This window comes from Pseudorca crassidens, chromosome 5 (genome assembly GCF_039906515.1).
Source record: "Pseudorca crassidens isolate mPseCra1 chromosome 5, mPseCra1.hap1, whole genome shotgun sequence".
Lineage (NCBI taxonomy): Eukaryota > Metazoa > Chordata > Mammalia > Artiodactyla > Delphinidae > Pseudorca > Pseudorca crassidens.
In genome coordinates this window covers 76,732,828-76,753,864 of record NC_090300.1, presented here as the reverse complement: position 1 = coordinate 76,753,864, position 21,037 = coordinate 76,732,828, and the positions used below count along the sequence as shown (strand labels likewise).

Here is a 21,037-nt window from a genome sequence, read left to right as displayed (position 1 = left end):
CTTTTTCAAATTAATAATAATTAATCCAAGTAACTTTAAACACAGTGCTTTGTATACCTTTGGTCAATAGACAAAAAACACTTTAAAGAAATCTTAAGCTCTACTGTGGTGGCCACAGTAGACTTCCTTTCAGGACAACCTGCTGTGGGAGCAGCTGACAGAAGGTCTCCAGCTGCCGCAACTTCAGATCCACTGCGGCATGAATGCCATGGCCACGGCCATATGTGCCTGAGTTACTCTCAGCCAATGGCCAAGCATGACAAAAGTACAGGGCCATTCCTGCCCAAGGCAGGTCTCCTCTAACAAATAACCTTTGCTGGGGACGTCCCCATCGTCCCAGCCGAGACTCTCAGACTGAACTGCAGTCTGACCTGCGCCTACCTATTCCTCTTTTCACAGACCTGCATTGCAGTCTAAAGGATTGCCCTGACTTTTCCTGCTCTCTGCCCTTTAGCCATTACAGGCATTCCCTAGATCAAGCTCTTGTACATCGAATCCTATTTCGGCACCTGCTTCTTGCAGGATCTGGCCTGACACAACAACTTAGTAGCTTTGCTGTTTGTAATGGTATGAATGTAGCAATTCTGAAGCATTTGTGTATATATTGTAGGATTAACTAAATTAGTAAATATATCAATATAGTTGGGAATCAGCATGCTAACTGCAGGAAAAGAAGAAACAAATATGGAATGAGGGAAGCAGGAAGAATGCTGTTGTGTTGAATTGGAATAGGTCAGTATAACCTCATGAACTGTGTGTGTGTGAGTGTGATATTTATAGGAAATGTATATAGGAGATAGATATAAATAGATATAGTGTCGGTATATGTATATATGTGGGTATGATTATATATACGTCTTCTAGCTTCGTCCGCTGAGGAGATCAAGGAGCAGCAATGCCCCATTAGCAATGAGAACATCTAATGCCCAGATGTTGGTGTCTAAATTCCATTAAAAGGAACCAGGTAAAAACACATGTCTACACAGAGACATGTATGTGAATGTTCATAGTGACATTAGTCACAATGGCCAAAAATCCAAACATTTTTATCCAAATATCTATCAACTAGTGAATTTTTTAATGTACCATATCCATACAATAAAATAGCAACCAGTAGTAAAAAGGAATGAACTACTGATACATTCTACAATATGAATGAATCTCAAACACATTATGCTAATAAACCTGGCACATAAGACTACTCATTGTATGATTCCATTTATTTGAATAGTCCAGAAAGGCAAATCTAAAGAGGCAGAAATCAGTGGCTACCTAGAACTAGAGGTAGGTGTGGGTAGGTGTGCAAATGATCAAGAGGGAAATTTTTGAAAGCTGGAAATGTTCTAAAAATGGATTGTGGTAAATGTTGCAGAACTTGCTAAATTAGGGGAATTGTCTCCCAATTACTTTTGCAGCTTCATGTCCCAATGCTTCCTTTCATGCATCCTAAATTCCACTTTATGAGTCCCAGTGGAGCCTCATACTTCCAAGCCTATGGTTAGGTTACTCCTTCTGTCTGACAGGTCATTCCTCCCAGTTTCCACCTATGACAGCATTATTCATTCTCCATGGCCCAGAACAAATGTCACCCCTTTTGTCATGCCAGAGTCAATCCCTTCCTTCTGTGCATTCTCATTAAACATTCTTTGCACAACCCTGAGAACACTCTCCACTCTAATTCTTCCAGTTGTGTCTGTGCATGGCTGTCCCATCACCACTGGAAAATGCTCCTTGGGGACAGAGATCAGGTCTTACTCTTCTTCAGCACCTAGCAAAGTGTCAGGAACATCATTAGCATTTGGCAAATGAATGAATGAATGAATGAATGAATGAAGCTATGAAGAACAAGAGACACTAAAGTGAATGGAAAAGATATCAGCTGTTGTAAGCAACAGATGAGCCAGTTGTTGGGAAGGCAATTAAAAAACAACTACAAACACTGGCCCAGGTTCTGGGCAGTACTGATATTAAATACTCAGCTTGAAATAAGATTCTGGGAAGATGGCAGACTAGGAACCACTAGGAATCTGTCTCCCCACCTAGACAATAAGTGCACTGGCAGAATCTGTCTAATGTAACTATTTTGGAATTCTAGAATCTGTTGAAGGCTTGCAACTTCCAGGAGACTGTATGGATAGTAAACTGCGGTTGATTTTGGCCAACCTAACCACTTCTATTCAACGTATTACTGGAAGTTGTAGCCAGAGCAATTAGGCAAGAAAAAGAAATGAAAGATATCCAAACTGGAAAGGAAGAAGTAAAACTATCTGCTTGCAGATGATATGATCTTACATGTAGAAAACCCTAAAGATTCCACAAAAGTAAAACCCTGTTAGAAATAACAAGTGAATTCAGCACAGTAGCAGGATAAAAGTCACAGAAAAATCAGGCACATTTCTACACACAAACAATGAACAATCTGAAAAGGAAATGACAAAAACAATTCCATTGACAATAGCATCAAAAAAGAATAAAATACTTAGGAATTAGCTTAACCAAGAAGGTGAAAGACTTGCACAATGAAAACCACAAAACATTTCTGAAAGAAATTAAAGGTGAAAGAAATAAATGGAAACACATACTGTGTTCATGGATCGGATGACTTAATACTGTTAAAATGTCAATACTACCCAAAACAATCCACAGATTTAATCCAATACCTGTCAAAATCGTAATGATGTTTTTTTAGAGCAAGAGAAACCTATCCTAAAATTCATATGGAATCTCAAGGGACTCCAAATAGCCAAAACAAACTTGAAAAAGAAGAACAAAACTGGAAGACTCAGACTTATTGATTTCAAAACTTACTACAAAGCTACAGTAATCAAAATAGTCTAGTACTGGCATAAAGACAGACAAATGGAATAGAATTGAGAGCCCAGAAATAAACCCCCATATATATGGTCAAATGATTTTTGACAAGTGTACCTTGACCACTCACTGGGGAAAGGACAGTCTTTTCAACAAGTGGTACTGGGAAAAGTGGATATCCACATGTAAAAGAATGAAGTTGGACCCTTACCTAATACCACACACAAAAATTAACTCAAAATGGATCAAGAACCTACATGTAAGACCAAAACAATAAAACTCTTAGAAGAAACACAGGGCAAAACCTCATGACATTGGATTTGGCAGTGATTTCTTGGATATGACACCAAAGGTGCAAGTAACAAAATTAAAAATAGGCAAATTAGACTTCATAAAAATTTTTAAATTTTGTATATCACAGACACTATCCCCAGAGTAAAAAGGCAACCCACAGAGTGGGAGAAAATATTTGCAAATCACATATCTGATAAGGATTTAATATCCAGAATATATAGAGAACTCCTAAAACTCAACAAACAACAACAAAAACATACCGTTAAAAAAATGGGCAAAGGACTTCAATAGATGTTTCTCCAAGGAAGATCTATGAATGGCCAGTAGGCACATGAAAAGGTTCTCAACATCAAAAATTATGAGGGAAATGCAAATCAAAACTACAATGAGATATTACCTCACACCCATTATGATGACTATTATCACAAAAAAACCCCAGAAAACAACAAGTATTGGCAAGGATATAGAGAAATTGGAACCCTTGTGCACTGTTGGTAGGAATGTAGAATGGTATAATCACTGTGGAAAACAGTGTGGCAGTTCCTCAAAGAATTTAAGATAAAATCATCATATGATCCAGTAATTCTACTTGTGGGTATATACCTCAAAGAATCGAAAGCAGGATCTTGAAGAGATATTTGTACACCCATGTTCATAACGGCATTATTCACAATAGCTAAAATGTAGAAGAAACCCAAATGTCCATTGACAGATGAATGGATAAGCAATATACGGCATATACACACAGTGGAATGTTACTCAGCCTTAAAAAGGAAGGAAATTCTGTAATATGCTACAGCATGGATGAACCTTGAGGACATTATGCCAGTCACAAAAAGACAAATACTGCACGAGTCCACTTATATTAGGTACTTAGAGTAGTCAAATTCATAAAGACAGAAATTGTAATGGTGGTTGCCAGGGACTGGAGGGGAGGGGAGAATGGGCAGTTATTGTTTATATTAGGTATAGACTTTCAGTTTTGCAAGATGAAAAGTGTTATGGGGATGGATGGAGGTGATGGTTGTACAACAATGTGAATATATTTAACACCGCTGAACAGTACACTTAAAAGTGGTTATGATGGTAAATTTTATTTTGTATGTATTTGATTGCAATTTTAAAACCCTACCAAACAATGACTATGTATAAAAGGACAATGATGGGCTTCCCTGGTGGCGCAATGGTTGAGAGTCCGCCTGCCGATGCAGGGGACACAGGTTCGTGCCCCAGTCCGGGAAGATCCCACATGCCGCAGAGTGGTTAGGCCCGCGAGCCATGGCCACTGAGCCTGCGTGTCCGGAGCCTGTGCTCCGCAAGGGGAGAGGCCACAACAGTGAGAGGCCCGCGTACCGCAAAAAAAAAAAAAAAGGACAATGATTATGAAGATGACCCATCTCTTACCTTCATCAAGTAGCCAGCAAATACAAGGAAGCCTTTTGAATGCAGATGCTTGGCCAAGGAGAACCCAAATCCAGAGTCACAGCCTGTGACCAAGACAGCTTTGCTGGCAACCTGTTTTAATAGGTCAGACCCCACATTAGGAACCCAGGATCCTGAGGGCTGAATGACCAGGCCTCCTCTGGGCAGTAAAAATTAGGGCTTCCTGAGTGGGCCAGGCCTGGCCCTCCCCACTTGTCTCTTGCTGTTTGGAGAAGCATCCTGGTATAGTAGAAATGCTTGGACTCAGAATCAAGAGACCAGGCTCTAACCCAGACTCTACCACCAACTAGCAATATTGCTTGGGGAAGTGACCTCCTCTTTCTGGACCTCAGTTTCCTCATCTACAATCACCATCATCACCATCACCATCATCACTGTCATCTTCATCGTCAAGTACTGAGTACCTACCATGGGCAAGGCACTGTGCATGCATTATTTTAATTCTCACAGTAACTCCATATAATAAGTATGATAATTATATCACGTTACAAGTGAGGAAATAGACATTTTAAAATGCCCAACATAATTAGCGATAGACCTGGAACTGAAAGAAGGACTGAGAGATTTCGGAGTCTAAACTCTTAACCCCTAACTTCATTTGATGGGGCAGGCGTTGTTCAGTGAGTGAGAGAGTGGCTCTGAGTGCCCTCGAAGCACTGAAGCCCTTACTCTGAGGGTGGGTCAGGGCGTGGGAGCCCAGGGAGAAGGGCTCCGACCAGCTGGCTGGCTCCCAGGTAGCCGGGCTGCCACTCACTGGGTTCACCGAAGCAGCGTCTAAGTCCGACGGTCAACAGGGACAAAGGAGGCAGAGTGGAACAGCAGCGAGCCTCTGCAAGAGGAAAGAAAGCCATGAGCAGAGGCTGTGGTCACACCAGACCCTGTTCTGGGGTGGAAGCAACTCAACAGGCCCTCAGGCACCAGTACCCACCCTACTCACTACTCCCACCCCAAACCCCTGAGGACAATCTGCTGGTACCACTTAGGAGGAGGGCCTGTTTCCTACAGGTTACTAGTCTGGGACAAAGTGGGCCAGCAGTTGCAGTGGACATTTTTGCCACTGTGTAGGAAGAGCCTTCCAGTGATAGAGCTCTGTTAACAAAGCCTTCTGCAAATGCAACGTCTTAACCCTTAGGTTTTATATGGCTTCCTGATAGTTTTTTTATTTTGAAATAATTCTAGATTCACATGAAGTTAAGAATACAGAGATGCCCTGTACCTTTTACCCAATTTCCCCTAATGGTAACATCTTGCAAAACTCTAGTACAATATCACAACCAGGATATTGACATATGCAGTGAAAATACAGAACAGTTCCACTACCACAAGGATCCTTTGTGTTATCCTTTTATAGCCACACCCACTCCCACATCCTCTTTAACCACTAATCTGTTCTCCACCTCTATAATTCTGTCATTTCAAGAATGGAGTCATAGAATATTAACCTTTTGGAATTGGTTTTTTTCACGCAACGTAATTCCCTAGAGATTCATCTGATTGTCTATTGTCGCATGTATCAATAATTTGTTCCTTTTTATTGCTAAATTGTATTCTATGGTATCCTGTACCACAGTTCGTTTAACCATTCAACTATTGAAGGCCATCTGGGTTGCTTCCAATTTAGGGCTATTACAAATAAAGCGGCCAGGAACGTTCCTGTACAGGTTTTGTGTGAACCTGTTTTTCTCTTGGGTAAATGCCCAGAAGAGCAATTGCTGGGTCATACGGTAGTTGCATGTTCAGTTTTTTAAGAAACTTTTAAACTGTTTTCCAGAGTGGCTATAGCATTCTACATTCCCAGCAGTGATCCAGTTTCCCCATATCCTTGCCAGCATTTGGTGGTATCACTATTTTTTATTTTAACCATGCTGGTAACTGTGTAAAGCTATCCACTGTGGTCTTAATTTGCATTTCTCTAATGGCTAATGATGTTGAAAATCTTTCCATGTGCTTATTTGCCATCAGTATATCCCCTTTGATTAAAATGTCTCTTTATGTCTTTTGTGCATATTCTATTGTAATTGGAGTGTTTGTTCTTTCACTATTGAGTTTTGAGAGTTCTTTATATGTTCTAGATGCTAGTCCTTTGTTGCATATGTGGTATGCAAATATTATCTCCTAGTCTATAACTTGTCTTTTCATCCTCTTAACAGGACCTTTATGTAGGGAAACAGTGTTTCATTTTGATGAAGTCTGATTATTCAATTTTTCCTTTTATGGATCAATCATATTTTGGTGTCAAGTTTCAGAACTCTTTGCCTATGCCCCAACCCAAAGATTTTCTCCTGTTTTTTTCTAAAAGATTTACAGTCTTGGGTTGTTTGTTTGTTTTCTGTTTTTTCATTTTTTGGCCATACCACGAGGCATGTGGGATCTTAGTTCCCCAACCGAGGATCGAACCCGTGTCCCTTGCATTGGAAGGTCGGAGTCTTAACCACTGGACCTCCAGGGAAGTCCCTAGTCTTGTGTTTTATAATTTAAGTCCATGATCCATCGTGAGTTAACTTTTGTATAAAATGTGAAATAAGTCAAAGTTGGTTGTTTTCGTTTTTGCCTATGAATATCCATGCTCCAGCACCATTTTTTGAAAATGTTATCTTTCCTCCATTGAATTGCTTTTGCACCTTTGTCAAATATTGGTTGGGCATATCCACGTGCTTTTATTTCTGGATTCTCTGTTTCATTGAGCTATGCGCTCCCACCTTATTTTTCTTTTTCAAAATTGTTTTTGCTATTCTATTTCCTTTGCCTTTTCATATAAATTTTAGAACAATCTTGTCTTTTTCTATAAAAATCTGACTGGGATTTTGATAGAAATTGTGCTAAACTTGTATATCAATTTAGAGAAAGTCAACATCTTTACTTTTTTGAGTCTTTCAAACCCTGAACATAGTGTGGGTCTCCATTTATTAGATCTTTGATTTCTTTCATCAGTATTGTATCGTTTTCAATGTACAAATCCTGTATAATTTGTTGTATTTATACCTAAGTAACTCATTCTTTTGAGCAACTGTAAATGGTATTATTTTAGATTTTGATATCCACAGTTCATTGCTAGGATATAGAAATACACTGACTTGTGCGTGTTATCTTGTATCTGTGTCCTGCTGAACTCAGTTATTAGTTCTAGGAGTGCTCTGTGGATTCCTTGGGATTTTCTATGTAGTCCATCATGTAATCTGCAAATAGGGATAGTTTTATTTCTTCTTTTACAACCTGTATGACTTTTATTTCCTTTTCTTGCTTTATTGCACTTCCTTATTGCACTATGGTGACTCAGTGGTGAGAGTGGACATTCTTGCCCTGCTCCCATCTTAGGGAGAAGGCATTCAGTCTTTCACCAGGAAATATGTTAGCTGCATGGTTTTCATAGATGCTCTTTATCAAGTTTAGGAAGTTTCCATCTATGCCTATTTTTCTGAGAGTGTTTATCACAAATGCATGTTAAATTTTGCTTTTTCTGCAATAATAGATTCATGTGATTTTTCTTCAATAATAGATTCATGTGATTTTTCTTCTTTGGCTTTCAGTTTGGTGGATTACATTAACTGATTTTTAGCAACAAGCCATCTTTGCAGCCCTGGAACAAATTCACTTTTTCATGGCTTACAATTCTTTTCACATATTGCTGAATTCTACTGGCTAATATTTTAAGAATTTTGGCACCTATATTCATGAGGGCTGTTGGTCTGCAGTCCTCTGTTTTGTACGGTCTTTGTCTGGTTTTGGAATCAGCTAATACTAGCTTCATAAAGTAAGTTGGAAGGAGTTACTGCTGGGTACGGATGGGAGTTCCGGCTTCCCACTGGGTCTTCACCAATACCTCCCTGGCTGTGAGAGGTCGGAGTGCCTCACTACTGCTCTCCACTGTATGGGGGTGTATGGTCTCATTACTGCTGAGAGATGGAGGAAGTCCTAACTCTCCGTCTCTACTAGGTGTCCTCTGACACTCCTCCACCCCCCACTCCCCACCCCAAGCAGGCAGGGTTCCTTATTACTACTGGGTGAGAATGTAAGTCCTGGCTCCTACTTGGCTTTCTCTGACACTACCCCTGGTGGGGGCATTGGTCACAAGTAAGCAGAGTGGTAAGGTCACTACACCCAAAACTAGTTAAATGACTTTATCTAAAATCAATCACTGTTTTACCATAACCCCAGGATTTGCTGTACAAAAAGAACAAGGTGCCCCTGGCAGAACTGTCCTTGTCCCCTGCCATCCTTTTGTACTATTTGATATTTTAAAAAGTAACAAAAAGGTCACAGCAAGAAAAAAAATTATTTCAAACTGATTTGTTGCCAGATTTTCTCTAATCCACTTCCCCATATTCAAATATATCCACACAAACTTGACTATCTCGGGGTGTATTATACCAGGCGCTACTGCTCATACCCAGCTATCAATGGCATATTTCTACTTCTCCAGAGAGCACTAGGCTCCATCCCTCCACACCCAATCCCCAAGAGGCAGGACCCTGATAAGGTGAGGGCCAAGAACACTGCTGGGGAGCTCCAGCTGACACAGGAGCGCCCTCCTGGACACCACTTGGTTTCTCAGCCTTTCCCTTTGGCCACTGCTGGGACTGCCTCATCCTGCTCTTATTTCTTCTCTCACTTTGCAGCTCCTGCAGGTGCTACGGGATCCCTGGCTTGGCGCTACTTCTCAGTTCAGAGGGCCCTTGGGGCTAGGAAGGCCTTAGCACCTCAATTCTTTAACTTTAGTTAACAAGCACCTGGGAATCTTGTTAAAATGCAGGCTCCCAAGTCCCTGATTGACATTCTGATTCAGTAGGATGGGGTGGCCCCTGGAAATCTGCATGTTAAACCAACACCTGATTCCAGTACAGGCAGTACTGGGAAACACCTGGTTGATGTAGGTCCAGAGCAGCTGTTCTTAGGTTCTCCTCCCTGATTGTTTACTAGAATCACTTGGTAAAACGATCGTGCTTATGTGCTTAGGTTATTAAAAAGAGATCTTACCATTTAGCAATAGATACCTAAACACCAACATGATGTCCAGGATTTGCTTTGAAACAATCCAGTAGAGGGAGGGGGAGGAAAGTGGGTGGGAACACAGATGAAACAAGACTGGTCATGAGCTGATAACTGTTGAAGCCCAGGTACACCAGGGATCAATTTACCACCTTCTACTTTTGTATGCGATTGAAATTCTTCCCAAAATAGTTGAAGAAGAACTAAGGAACCAAGGAAGCTTTTTAAACTATTCCCATGGTTGGCCTCACGCCTAATGAATGAAATCCGAGTCCCCAGGGGTGGGGCACGGGGATTTTTTTTCCCCACTGCGCTCTAGGTGATTCTAACTTGCAACCAGAGTTTGTAACTGCTGCCTTAGGAAAAGAGAAAAAGGACTTTTTCCCCATGGGGTTTCCTTTTCAAGCCTCTTGACTGCCAAGTCCTAATATCTCCGGGGACAAAATCAGCCCTAGGCCACAGCCCAGCCAAGGCAGACACTACTGTTTGCTGCTAAAATCTATTCTTCTCATCTGTCTCAATACCAAAATGTTGTCTGGGGTACCAATGTGCCCAATTCTTTCCAGACTATCGCCTACCCAGCAATCATGTGACCTACCCCTGGTCCATAAGGTTCGAGCAGAAGTCTGCAATGATTGCCGGGAGAGTTTTGCTCTCCTGAGGCAGGGGCAGCTCCTCCCTTCTTCCATGCTGCTTTGCTTCTTCCTGCCTGGACTGAGGCTGGAGGTGGAGGAACATCGCGGCAGCCAAGGTGAGGGCCACCATCAGGATGACAGAGCAGAAGGAGATAAGAAGCCTGGGTCCACTGATACCTCTCCAGCCCTGGCCTTCTGGAAGTCTTTGCCCTTCTAATTGAGATGCAGTCCTGATACATTGGCTTATCAAGGCTAAGAATGCCCCTGAGGGGTTAAGTCCGAATCCCATAATACAAAATAGCGAGCATTGCCCTGGAGGGTCACCTCTCCCCGGGAGGGTCTTATGGTGGCAGCAAACTGCTGGTTGCCCAAACCACTTACTCTAAGGGCTATGCCAGTCTCACAGGTGGTACAAGTTATACTCAGGGTAGGCAGTAAACTTGCCAAGGGGTGAATCCCAAAGAGGTGGCCTCCAGATTCAGAGAACGAAAGCTTGCTGATTTCCATCCTAACTTAGAAGAGCAATCAGATGGGGTGGAGAGGTTGCAATCCGGCATTTTCCCACAGGCCTGTGGAAGAACCAGCTGGCCCCCGGAGCACTGGCATCCAGGAACTCACCGGGCCACATTCGAGACACCACCCTGTGCTGGCCAAGGCATTAATGCTGGCTTCTCTTCCCTCCTTCCAGTCTATGCCTCTATCCCTTTTGTTCCTTCCGTCACGAATCAGCAACGATAACCAGTTACCCAGCTTTCTGCTGAGAGGAGTCAGGAGTCAGCTTGACAGCCTGAATCTAACAAGATGGGTTTAGGAAGGACAAATGTGGATGACGCAAGGGCAGCTGGGGAGGAAGGAGGTCTCACACAGCAGCACCTGTGAAAAAAAATTAGTCTGATCAACTACGAATCACAACTGATGTGGCCGCCAAAAGAAGCTATGTGAGCCTAGGCTGGACAGGAATAGGGAGGCAAGGGCCACTCTCCATTCTGCCCAGGTCAGGCTGCCCTGGAGTATTACATGCCATGCCTGGGCAGGCAGAGCTGAGCACTGGGGCTGAGCCAGCTGGTGTGTGTAACCAGAATCTGGGAAGTAGTGTCCTGGGCGGAGCCAGAGCCTTGAGAAATCCAAAATCTGAGGGCTATATAGAGCCAGGAAGCAGAGCAGGTTGTCAGGGCAGGGACCGCATCCGGCCACTTCTGGGGGAGGTTTCATCTGGATAGGTGCTGTGTACCAAGTGACTGCTGCTCTGAGCCATGTAGGGTAGGGGAGGGGGGTGTTCTGTTTCGGGCACCACATCTCAAGAAAGAGCTCAGGCCAAATGGGCATCATTCACGTGGGAAACCTGGATGCTGAGTGGGAAAACCATGGGAGATGAGCAATGAAAAAACATGCAGATGCAATAAGAGAAGTCAGGGGTATTAGGATGGCATAGTATCCCCAGGAATAAGAGATTAACTTGTTCAGTATGAATACAGAAGGCAGACCCAGGAACAAGGAACAATGAAAAAACATGCAGATGCAATAAGAGAAGTCAGGGGTATTAGGATGGCATAGTATCCCCAGGAATAAGAGATTAACTTGTTCAGTATGAATACAGAAGGCAGACCCAGGAACAAGGGGTGGCATTTACAGAGGAAAGATTTGTGCCCAGTATGAAGAAGGACTTTATAATAGCACTGTCCAAAGACAGGTCTGCTGTGAGAGGTACTGACTACCCCATGGCTGGAGATATTCAAATAGAGGCTGTAAGGTCACTTGTTAAGGATGAGATCAAAGGATCACCCACAGGTGGGGACTGGAGCATGAGGCCCCTTCCAATCGAGATTCAAGCAAAATGATCGGGCCACCCAAAGACCTCCTGTCTGATCCAGGCACAGTGATCACCCACTATTCCTTCCACCTCACACATCTGGGTCTCCCTCCCTGACCTCTGCTGACAACTTTTCCTGGAAGACAGCTAATGCACTCTGACTCAGCTCTGCCCCTGACCACCCTGTGCCCAACCCCTCAGCCTAACCAGGTGATTTCTACAATCCTTCCAGAAGACTCAGAGTCTCCTGGGATAGCCTTTCTTTCCCTTCAAATGAGCCAGAAGCTTGACTAATGCCTTACTTCCCTTTAATTTTTTAAAATAATAAAGCATTGAATATTTCATGTGATTTATTGAATACTGTACTAAAGTGAAAAAAAGAATGTTTGTATGGGTACAGAATGGTTGTATCACTCCCTTTAATTTGAGGATAAAATCTTTGTAAAAGTATTTAAACTTCCTTTGGGATTATTTTCTCCTCCATAAAAAAATCTCCAGAAATCTCTGAAAGCCATTTTTGAGACAGATTTTATCATTTCTGTGAGTCATTCACTGAGAAAAATTACAGCAAATCTTCTTTCAAAAGCCCTTTAAAAGAATCAAGCTACATTCCCTCTTTGATGGGATATCAACTCTTCTTATATGATGTCCTCCAGCAGTTGAAGCCTCACCTCCAACCAAGCTTCTGTATCCTACGGAAATGCTTTTAAGCAAATGCTGCTAAAAACCTCAATGCATGTTCTTCTAGATATATTTATTGGCACAGAAAATAACCATCAATTTTCTAGCTGCTGGGTCTTTGAATTTAACCTGCCACTTGATTTCACTCCTCTCAAATATAAAAGAAAGGGCATTATGTTTTTCCTTGCTTTAGCTGCAAAAGAAGAAAATGAGGTAGCAGAGCACACTAAATTCCCTTGGAAAAGGCAATTTCCAGAAGCTCTCAAAGAAGAAGAGCTGCTTGTTTACTTTGTACTTAATGCTTTCTCTAAATCACGCAGTTCAGTGAAGTCTCACGACATTTTAGTTAACTATAGTTTCATGTGCGAGATTTTAAAAGAGCCATTAACCAGGTGATTAAAGTAATGAGATATGTGACTCCTGATGTGATGCACTAAGAAGGGCACCACCTCACCTGAGTGGGTTTCTTCCAAACACACAAACCTGAATCTAAACACGAGGACATCCCACAGCCCACACTGAGAGACATTCTTCCAAGGTGTTAAGGTCAAGACTGAGGAACTGCCCCTGACAGGAAGAGAGTAAGGAGACATGACAACTAAATGTACTGGGAACCCTGGTTTGGATCCTGGACCAGGAAAATGTCCATTCGTGGGCCATCTGGTGAAACTTGAATCAAGTCTGCAGATTAGTTAATAGTATTATATCAGTGGTAATTTCCTGGTTTGGATAACTGCACTATGGTTTTGTAAGATGTTAACACTTGGGAAGTTAGGCGAAGAAGGGGTTACGGGAAACTTTTGTACTATTTTTACAACTTTTGTATAAGTGTAGAGTTACTTCAAAATAAAAAGTTTAAAACAAAAATCTGATGAAAAGATATTCTTCGGTGCCTTGTGTGACATGGGAAGGTCTGTCTTCCGACAACACCTCTGAGTGTCCTTTGCTGGTGGACAGCCGCTATTGAGGGACACCTTTGAGAGTCAAGCCTTATTATGTGTGAAGGGCTCTGCTTTGCCCAGAAAGTGTAACCCTCAAGGTCACCTCCACCCTTCATTTTCTTACCTTGCTCCATTTACTCTATCAGAGAAATTCAGGGTTTTCCTCGGGAGCTGTGACAGGGGTCTGGAGAAGCGGGCAGTCAGCACAGTGGCCACAAGAGGCAGAATGGCCAGGCTCCTCCGGGTGGGTTCTGAAACACAAAATGTGTCGTCAGCATTGTGTTGCTGCCTTCAGGAGTTTAGGCAGAAGGGGCCATTTTCCTTCCAGGTTGTGAAAGTTAAAGTGGGCTCTGTTTGACCCAGGTTCAGTCAAGGCACCAGGCAGTCCCCGCCTGCCACCCTCCTCTCAAGCTACAGCCTCATGTGATGAAAAGAGTCAGGAGGCTGGGACATCTAGAAACCTGGGTTCTGGTTCCAGCTGTGCCACCCACTCATAGGGTAACCCTGGGTGAGTCATCACGCTTTTGTAGCATGAGGAGGGTGTAGCACCAGTGACCAGTGACCCTCAAACTAGGCTGTGCAGCAACCACTGGGGCGCCCAGGGTCCCACCCCCTCAGGGATTCCAGCTCCATGAGTCCCATTCTCAGTGTTCCCCATATCCAGCAAAACATCCATCTCAATTTGCCCACATGCCTCCAGGCAGCTTTTTCAGCCCTGGGCCAGGTATCTTTGGATTCAGCTCTCCACCTTTCTCCACCCCACCGTGCACAGGGTCCAGCTCTGGGGCTGAATTCATCAGTAACTCATCACAGCATGGAGACTGAAGCTACAAAATGAGACACACTCTAATCAACCTAAATTAAAACACACACACACACTGTCTCTCCCACCACCCTGCCACTCCCTTTCCACATTAAATCAAACTTGCTGCAGCAAGGCCATGTGTCAGGAAGGCTACTCAGCATAGTGACTAGCTTCGCATTATGAGTTGTAGATGGGTGTGTGCATTAGTTGTCCTCCTGTTCTGGTTAATTCCCCTCTAGTGATCCCTCCTGGCCTAAGGGAAGGAAAGGGAGGTAGGGAGGGAGCTGAGCAAGGCAATCCCAGCCCTGGGAGCTGTTGCTCTTTTCCTGGGGAGCCGTCCTAGTCTCTCTTTGCACACCTGCCTGTGGTTTGTTATACTGCCCTTAACAGTAACAAGGTTCTGCCTGAGAGGCAGCTCCTCCCCTGCCATTTTGCTGCAGTCCCTAATCTGACCACCAGTCACCTGCGCCAGTGGGTCTGTGATAAGTTCACTAACTAGCCAACAACCACAGTATTTACTGCAGAAGATAGGTGGCGGTGTTTCATCCGTCTAATCTTCAGGAGAGGAAAACAAATAGGGCTCTTTTGTCTTGCGTGATCCTTCCTGGACTGTGCAGTAGGCTCTTGCTCCCGCTCCAGCCCCGACTCGCCACACTCCAGTCTCAGCACTGCAGCCAGAAAGGTCTTTCCAACACCAGTCAGGTACGTACGTGACTCCCTTGACTAAAAGCCTCCTCTCCGTGCCTTTTTGGAGCTGGCCTCTGCCTCCCTTCCTATCCGGTACCCCCTCCCCTGTGCTCACTGCTCTGTAGCCACGCTGACCTTCTGAACATACACGGAGCTCTTTCTCGCCTCAGGGCCGTGGACCTTGCCTTTCCTCTCTATAGAGGGCTGAGCCCTTTGGACCCTTCTGACTTCAGAGAGGCTGCCCAATCCCCCATGCAACACACAGGGGTTGCTCTCCATAAGATTGCCCTTCAATCCAAGATTCCCTTGTTTCTTTACTTATCTCCCCCTTCTAGATCATAAGCTCAGTGAGGCCAGGCACCTTGTCCATCTTAGTCACCACTGAATCCCCCATGCCTGGAAGAACCTGACACAAAGGAGGCACTCAGTGAGTCCCTGCTGAGTGGGCGTGAGCTGTGTGCTCGAACCTCACCCCCATCCCCACACACAGACTGGCCCTTCATGGAAGGCACAGACCCATGCTGTGGGTGCCCCACACCCCTCCCACGTACTGACCGGCTGGCTGAGCACAGACATCTCTGCCTCCTCCCTCCAGGACTGGAGTCTGAGGTCACCACCACTGGGTGATTTAAAATCCAGTCGTCTGTAATTCAAGCGCTTTCCATCCCTTCTGCTCAATGCCTGTGGCACAGAATGCCTCAGTGTTTGCCTCAATGTTTCTCCAAACAGAGAGCTGCTTTTAATTTTATTTTCCTTCGAGTCAGCAATATCTAAAAGCACTGGTGTCAAAATAGCTTAAATTGCATGAAAACTCAGCCCCTTTAATAATGCACTATTCACAGTGTAATCTCTCATATACACAATGCTAGAATTTTAGATATCTTTTTCTTCTACTACTTTTTTACATTCCTTAAATATGTTGCTATTTTCACCCCAAACACAATGCTATAGGCAGTGGAATTCCTGTACTCTTCAGGGCTGTTTGTCATCTTAATGTCTTGTGCTGGGCTTTAGTCTCTATAAACATTAGTTTCTCAAACTTGAAATGCCACTCGGTTGCCTTTTGGTTTGGAAACAGAAATGGCCGTGGGAGGCGGGTGCTGCAAGGGGACAGGCAGAGCCCCTGTGAGGGCGGGGACCACCTCTTTAGCTTTGGATTCAATTAGCTGCTCCAGTGTGACCAAATTTATATGATACTGTTGCAAAATCAAGATGTTCACGTATTATTCTGGAATCTGGGAGAAATTTTTCGAACTCTAAGAACACTTAGGTCTGTTCTCAAGGGCACCTCCTTTCCATTGTCAGTGCAAAACCCACGTGTAGCCCACGGAAAGCATCCCCTCTCCAAAAGAAAAAAAAAAAACCTGTGTGCATCCTTGTCTTGATGCTGGGCTCACTTGCTGCATTCTGACAGGACTATCTTGCAGAAGACACAGCTGGCTGCATTCCTGTGGGTCAGGGTCAAGGTCTCCCCTGCAAGTGGCAAACATTCCCAGTACTGACATCCTCAGAAGAGGCAGGGCATCGGCAGCAAATAGGAATTCAGGAGGCAGGACTTAGGCAGGAAAGAGAATTCAAGTTTCTGGACATGAAGTCTGGAAGGGCCTTGGTACTACCAAGTGGCAGAGGGAGGTCCTGTTTCACTGGGGAGGGTGAGCTGGGTTTAAGCTAAGAACCATCCTGTGTAGGGATGCCACACTGAGGCGCTCAAAGCCCGTAACCTGTGTGAGAGACTCCAAGGTCTGACAACTGGCAGCCAGTTTCCAACATACTCTACTTGGCTATTTTGTTTGGCCTGCCTAGTGTTTTAAAAGGCAACGTAACGAGGCAGCTATTTTATGCTTGAACTCAATAACAAAAAGTTGTCACTTACTATTTCAAGCCTACTCACCACCTCTGTTAACTGCCTGGGCATTGTGGGCATTGGAGTTTGAGATCTCTTACCAAATAGATGTCTATTATCCTTTGGCTATTTCCCTTCTGATCACTTAGCATAATCTTGCCTAGAAGTTCCAGCTCAGCTCAGCTCAGCTATACGTGTTAACTACAGTTATTGGAGGCTTCCTTGAGGCCATGCAAAAAGGAAACCTGACAAGTTTTAAATCCTTATTCACATAAGATGCCTATTATCCCTTAGAGAGATAACTATTCTGAAACGAAAGTCTAAAGACATTATACAGGAACACCAAATGATATTGTAGGTGACGTTCCCACTACCATTTTATCGTAAATGCAGAAGTGACTTTTATATAGCTGCCTCTAACAGGGACCTTCAATAAAAGCCAAGGATTTAACTTTATAGCCCAGTTCAGCGAAGGCAAACCTAATGCAGACACTTGGATTAGTCTGACAGACACTAGCCACCAGATTAGACTTAGGCGATGGCCATTTCTCTTCAGAGAACACACCACACTCTCAGCAATTGCCATCTTTCGGGTGTCTGTCTTGCTCAGCTGATCCCTGTCCCTTTCAGACTTGCCTATTGCCCACAGGATTTGGCCTCTGCAGCTGTAGTTGTACAGTGAGACCCTCCCCCCCACCCTCTGGCCATGGAAGAGTGGGTCAGGGAGAGACACCTGACACCAGATGAATCCATCGGTCTGTCCCCTGGCACTGTGAAAGAATGCAAAGCAGCCTCTGTGGGGCAGAGACATGTGATCTTGTTGCTGGAGTTGGGGGGAGGGGGGTGGGCAGCTATGCGACACTTGAGCCTGAAGCCAGAGAGAGAGATGGAGAAAGCCAATCTGCAAAGAGAGAAAGGAGTCAGGCACACATGTAGAAAGCAGAGATGGAAGTGAAGAAGAGAGAAAAAAACAGCAACAGAGCCTCCTGCTCCCGAGACCCAGCTGCCCTCCTGTCTTCAGCTCTGTAAGGCATGTGATGTCTTTATTCTCTGTGTTGATTTAAGCACGTTTAATGTTTCTGTTAGTTGCAGCCAAAACAATATTGGTGAAAACACACTGAAAGCAGGTTCTTTCTGTAGATCATTATCATTAATTCTTAAGCTTGCCTGATATTCTGAGAATGCCACACTGTAGACCTCATAATGATAACAGGAACAGGAGCCTCTCCCTCTCCACTTCTGTCAAGGAAACATCTGTCCTTCCCCAAGAGAAAGTGTTACCAGAGCTATCAAAATGGCCATAATTACAACCACCAGGTTAAGCAGGCATTCCATCCCTAGGAGAACAGGGCTTGCCTACCAAATTCAAGTCAGACCTGTACACAGTAGGCACATAATATTTGAATGACTTAAGAGAGTTTTCAGCAGAGGAATACCATATCAGGCTTATATTTTAAAATGATAACTCTCACTGGGTTAAGAATAGACTGAGGATGGACAAGGGCAGAAGCAGGGAGACCATTTAGAAGCTATGGCAGTAACCCAGGACCATAACGTACAGCCATGCAGGTTGTGCACTGCAGAACTCCAGCAAAATGTGAAGAGGTACTCCCTGGACATATATAAAAGGGCTGCCAGCCCCGGTGGAAGCCATGGAGCTAATTAGATGTGGTCAGAGTCTGGCTGTGTTTTGAAGGTAAAGCCCACTGTGATTTACTGACCAATTAAATGTAGGCTATGAAGGAAGGAAGAATCAACGATATTTCCAAGATTTTTCGTGCAGATGTAAAAAAATGACATTAGTACAACTGACGGTTTAAGGAGCCATCCTATTCATAAGCGCTTACCACATTTCAAATCAGAGCGTACAAGCCCAGCATCCTGGTCCTCAGCGGGCCCCTCCAAGTCATATCTCCAACTATACTTCTCTCATCTACTCATTATACCATTTGCCACCATCTCTCAATAAGCCCTGCACTTTCCAATTTTTGTGCCTTGCTCATCCTATACCAAATCTGAGGTCTCCCTCATCCACTAAGCCCTAACTGATTCAAATAACCTCCTTCAAGAAACCTTTCCTGATCCCCTAAATCAAAAATCAATCTCTTGTTGCGGGACTTCCCTAGCAGGTCAGTGGTTAAGACGCCGCGCTCCATATTTGCATTTTCACTGCTTCCTTATGTGCCTCTGAAATAGCACTTAACCTAGGCCGGGTAGTATTAGAGGTATTTCTGCTTATAACCATTCACAGCACCCCGCTCCGCCATCTGACCACCAGTCTCAACCTGGATTGTTTCATTGACCTCCGGCTCATCCAAAATGACTACTCTGGTGTCTGACAGGAAGCAGCCACTCCGTAAATATGTATTGAGAGACTATGCGAGCTACACTCATTTCAAAGTTCAGCTTCCTCGCCCGCCACGGGTATATGCCCTGGGCACGGCCGGGCTGCAACGCTCTGGTAGAAAGTGCTAGGATATTTGATGCGTCATAAAGGATCCTGGCAGCCGGAAGCCCACCGTACCGAAACGTGTGCCTCTGTAACCCCTGGCAGGGTTAGACGGGAACTTTGTATCAGATGACTCTGGGCAGATTTTGGCAGACTGGTTGGAAAACACCACGCAGAGCTCAAATGAGCTCAACGTCCCGCGCGGCTCCAAACCCTCCCCCAGCAGGGCGCAGACCGCCCGGGTCTCTGTCTCTGACAGGGACGCCCTGTCAGAGACGGGGGACGCCAGAGACTCGCCGGCGCCAACTCGCCCAGCGCGCCGGCAGCCCCGCGTCCGGGTCAATCGCAGGGCCGCAGCCCCTTCCGGCAGACCAGAGGCTGGGAGCCGAGGGGGCTCGGCCCGAGCCACGCTCCCATTGGCTGAGACCGCACCGCCCAGACCAAGTTGAGCTGTTCCCGCACCTGTGAGCGGCAGAGGCTCCGGGCCTTCCCCGGCCGCGGGCCCACCACCAACCCAGCATCTCCGGCCTGCTCCCGCGGCGCCCCCAACTTGCTCGGTCCTCCTCCTCCCCCGGTCCTGCGGCCTCTGCGGTCCTCCAGTAACAGCCGGCTCAGCTCCTGCTCAAGGAAACTGGACCGGCGGCCTGACTGCTGTCCAGCATCCTTCCCGAGGGCGCAGCTTGAGGGGAGGAAGCACTCCCCCTCCCCCCCAACCAAGTCCCCGAGAACAGAGCCTCGTGGAGGACGCGGCAGGAGGACGAGGGATGAGGGAACAACCAGAGAGATGCGGTGAGTAAGGGTGCAGTGCCTAGATCTCAGGCTAGAAGGCAGGGCTACTGGCTTCGGTCCTGGCTCGGCCTCTGACTACGATGTGACCTTGGGCCGGTTTCTTCCCTTCTCGGGGCTGGGCTCGTCTTCTGTAAAATGCGGCGGCAGAGAAGGATAAGTGTTGAGGGTTTCACCTGGGAGACTCGGGGCCGCGTGTTCAACCTAGGCCTCCCCCTGACAAGCACATTTTCTGAATAACAAACGTCAGGCTGGGCTCCCAGAGCACGGACGGAAGCCCCAGGAGGGCGGATGATAAGGATCACCTGGGGTTGAGAAGGCTCTGGGCGGGATCGGTCCATCTTTACATCGTTACTTCGGCCGCGGCCGCAGGGCCCAGCCTACAGGACTTGGTGCCCCCTTTTCCACTCGCATCCCCGCGACCCGAGTAAAGGGCAGCGCAAGTCCAAACCAAACCGAGCATCACGCCGGTTTAGGGGGGCGCCGGCTCATCACGCCCGAGCTTCAGAGATGCGGACCCCTCCTCTTACCCCAAACCAAACTGGCGCGGGGGCTCCAGCTGCTGAGGGCTCAGCTGGTGCGTTCGCAGGTACCCGCGCTCGCCTCTTGTACCACCGGGCGCTACCGCCGTTTCCTTCTCGAAGCGCCTTACTGGCTCCCACTCCTCCGGCCTCCAGCCTCAGCTGCCGGGGTGAGCCTGCGCACAGGGGCTTTGCTCCGTAGGGCTGCGCGGGGCGGAGCCCGACGGCTGGCGCGCAGGGGCGTGGAGCCTCTGTGCCGCCTCCTTCGCCTTGCGGCGTCAGGCCTGGCCCTCCTCCCGCAGAGGGTATTCCTATTCGCTAGGCGCCCGGCCCGGGATTAACCCA

The 21,037-nt window shown here is 45.7% G+C and overlaps 2 protein-coding genes across 2 annotated transcripts in view; one reads left to right on the top strand and one right to left on the bottom strand.

Moving 5' to 3' along the window:
* Positions 1 to 21,037, bottom strand: part of BDH1 (3-hydroxybutyrate dehydrogenase 1) — a 35,525-nt gene that overhangs the window by 14,438 nt on the left and 50 nt on the right. Inside the window, 6 exon segments of the mRNA XM_067739492.1 lie at positions 4,233 to 4,411; positions 4,510 to 4,620; positions 5,303 to 5,323; positions 5,326 to 5,377; positions 13,726 to 13,852; positions 19,848 to 20,003. Coding sequence (XP_067595593.1) covers positions 4,233 to 4,411; positions 4,510 to 4,620; positions 5,303 to 5,323; positions 5,326 to 5,377; positions 13,726 to 13,852; positions 19,848 to 20,003 — 646 coding nt within the window.
* Positions 14,975 to 21,037, top strand: part of APOD (apolipoprotein D) — an 86,797-nt gene continuing 80,734 nt past the window's right edge. Inside the window, exon 1 of the mRNA XM_067738517.1 lies at positions 14,975 to 15,108. The gene's annotated coding sequence lies outside the window, so the exon portion shown is untranslated. The remainder of the gene's footprint in view (positions 15,109 to 21,037) is intronic.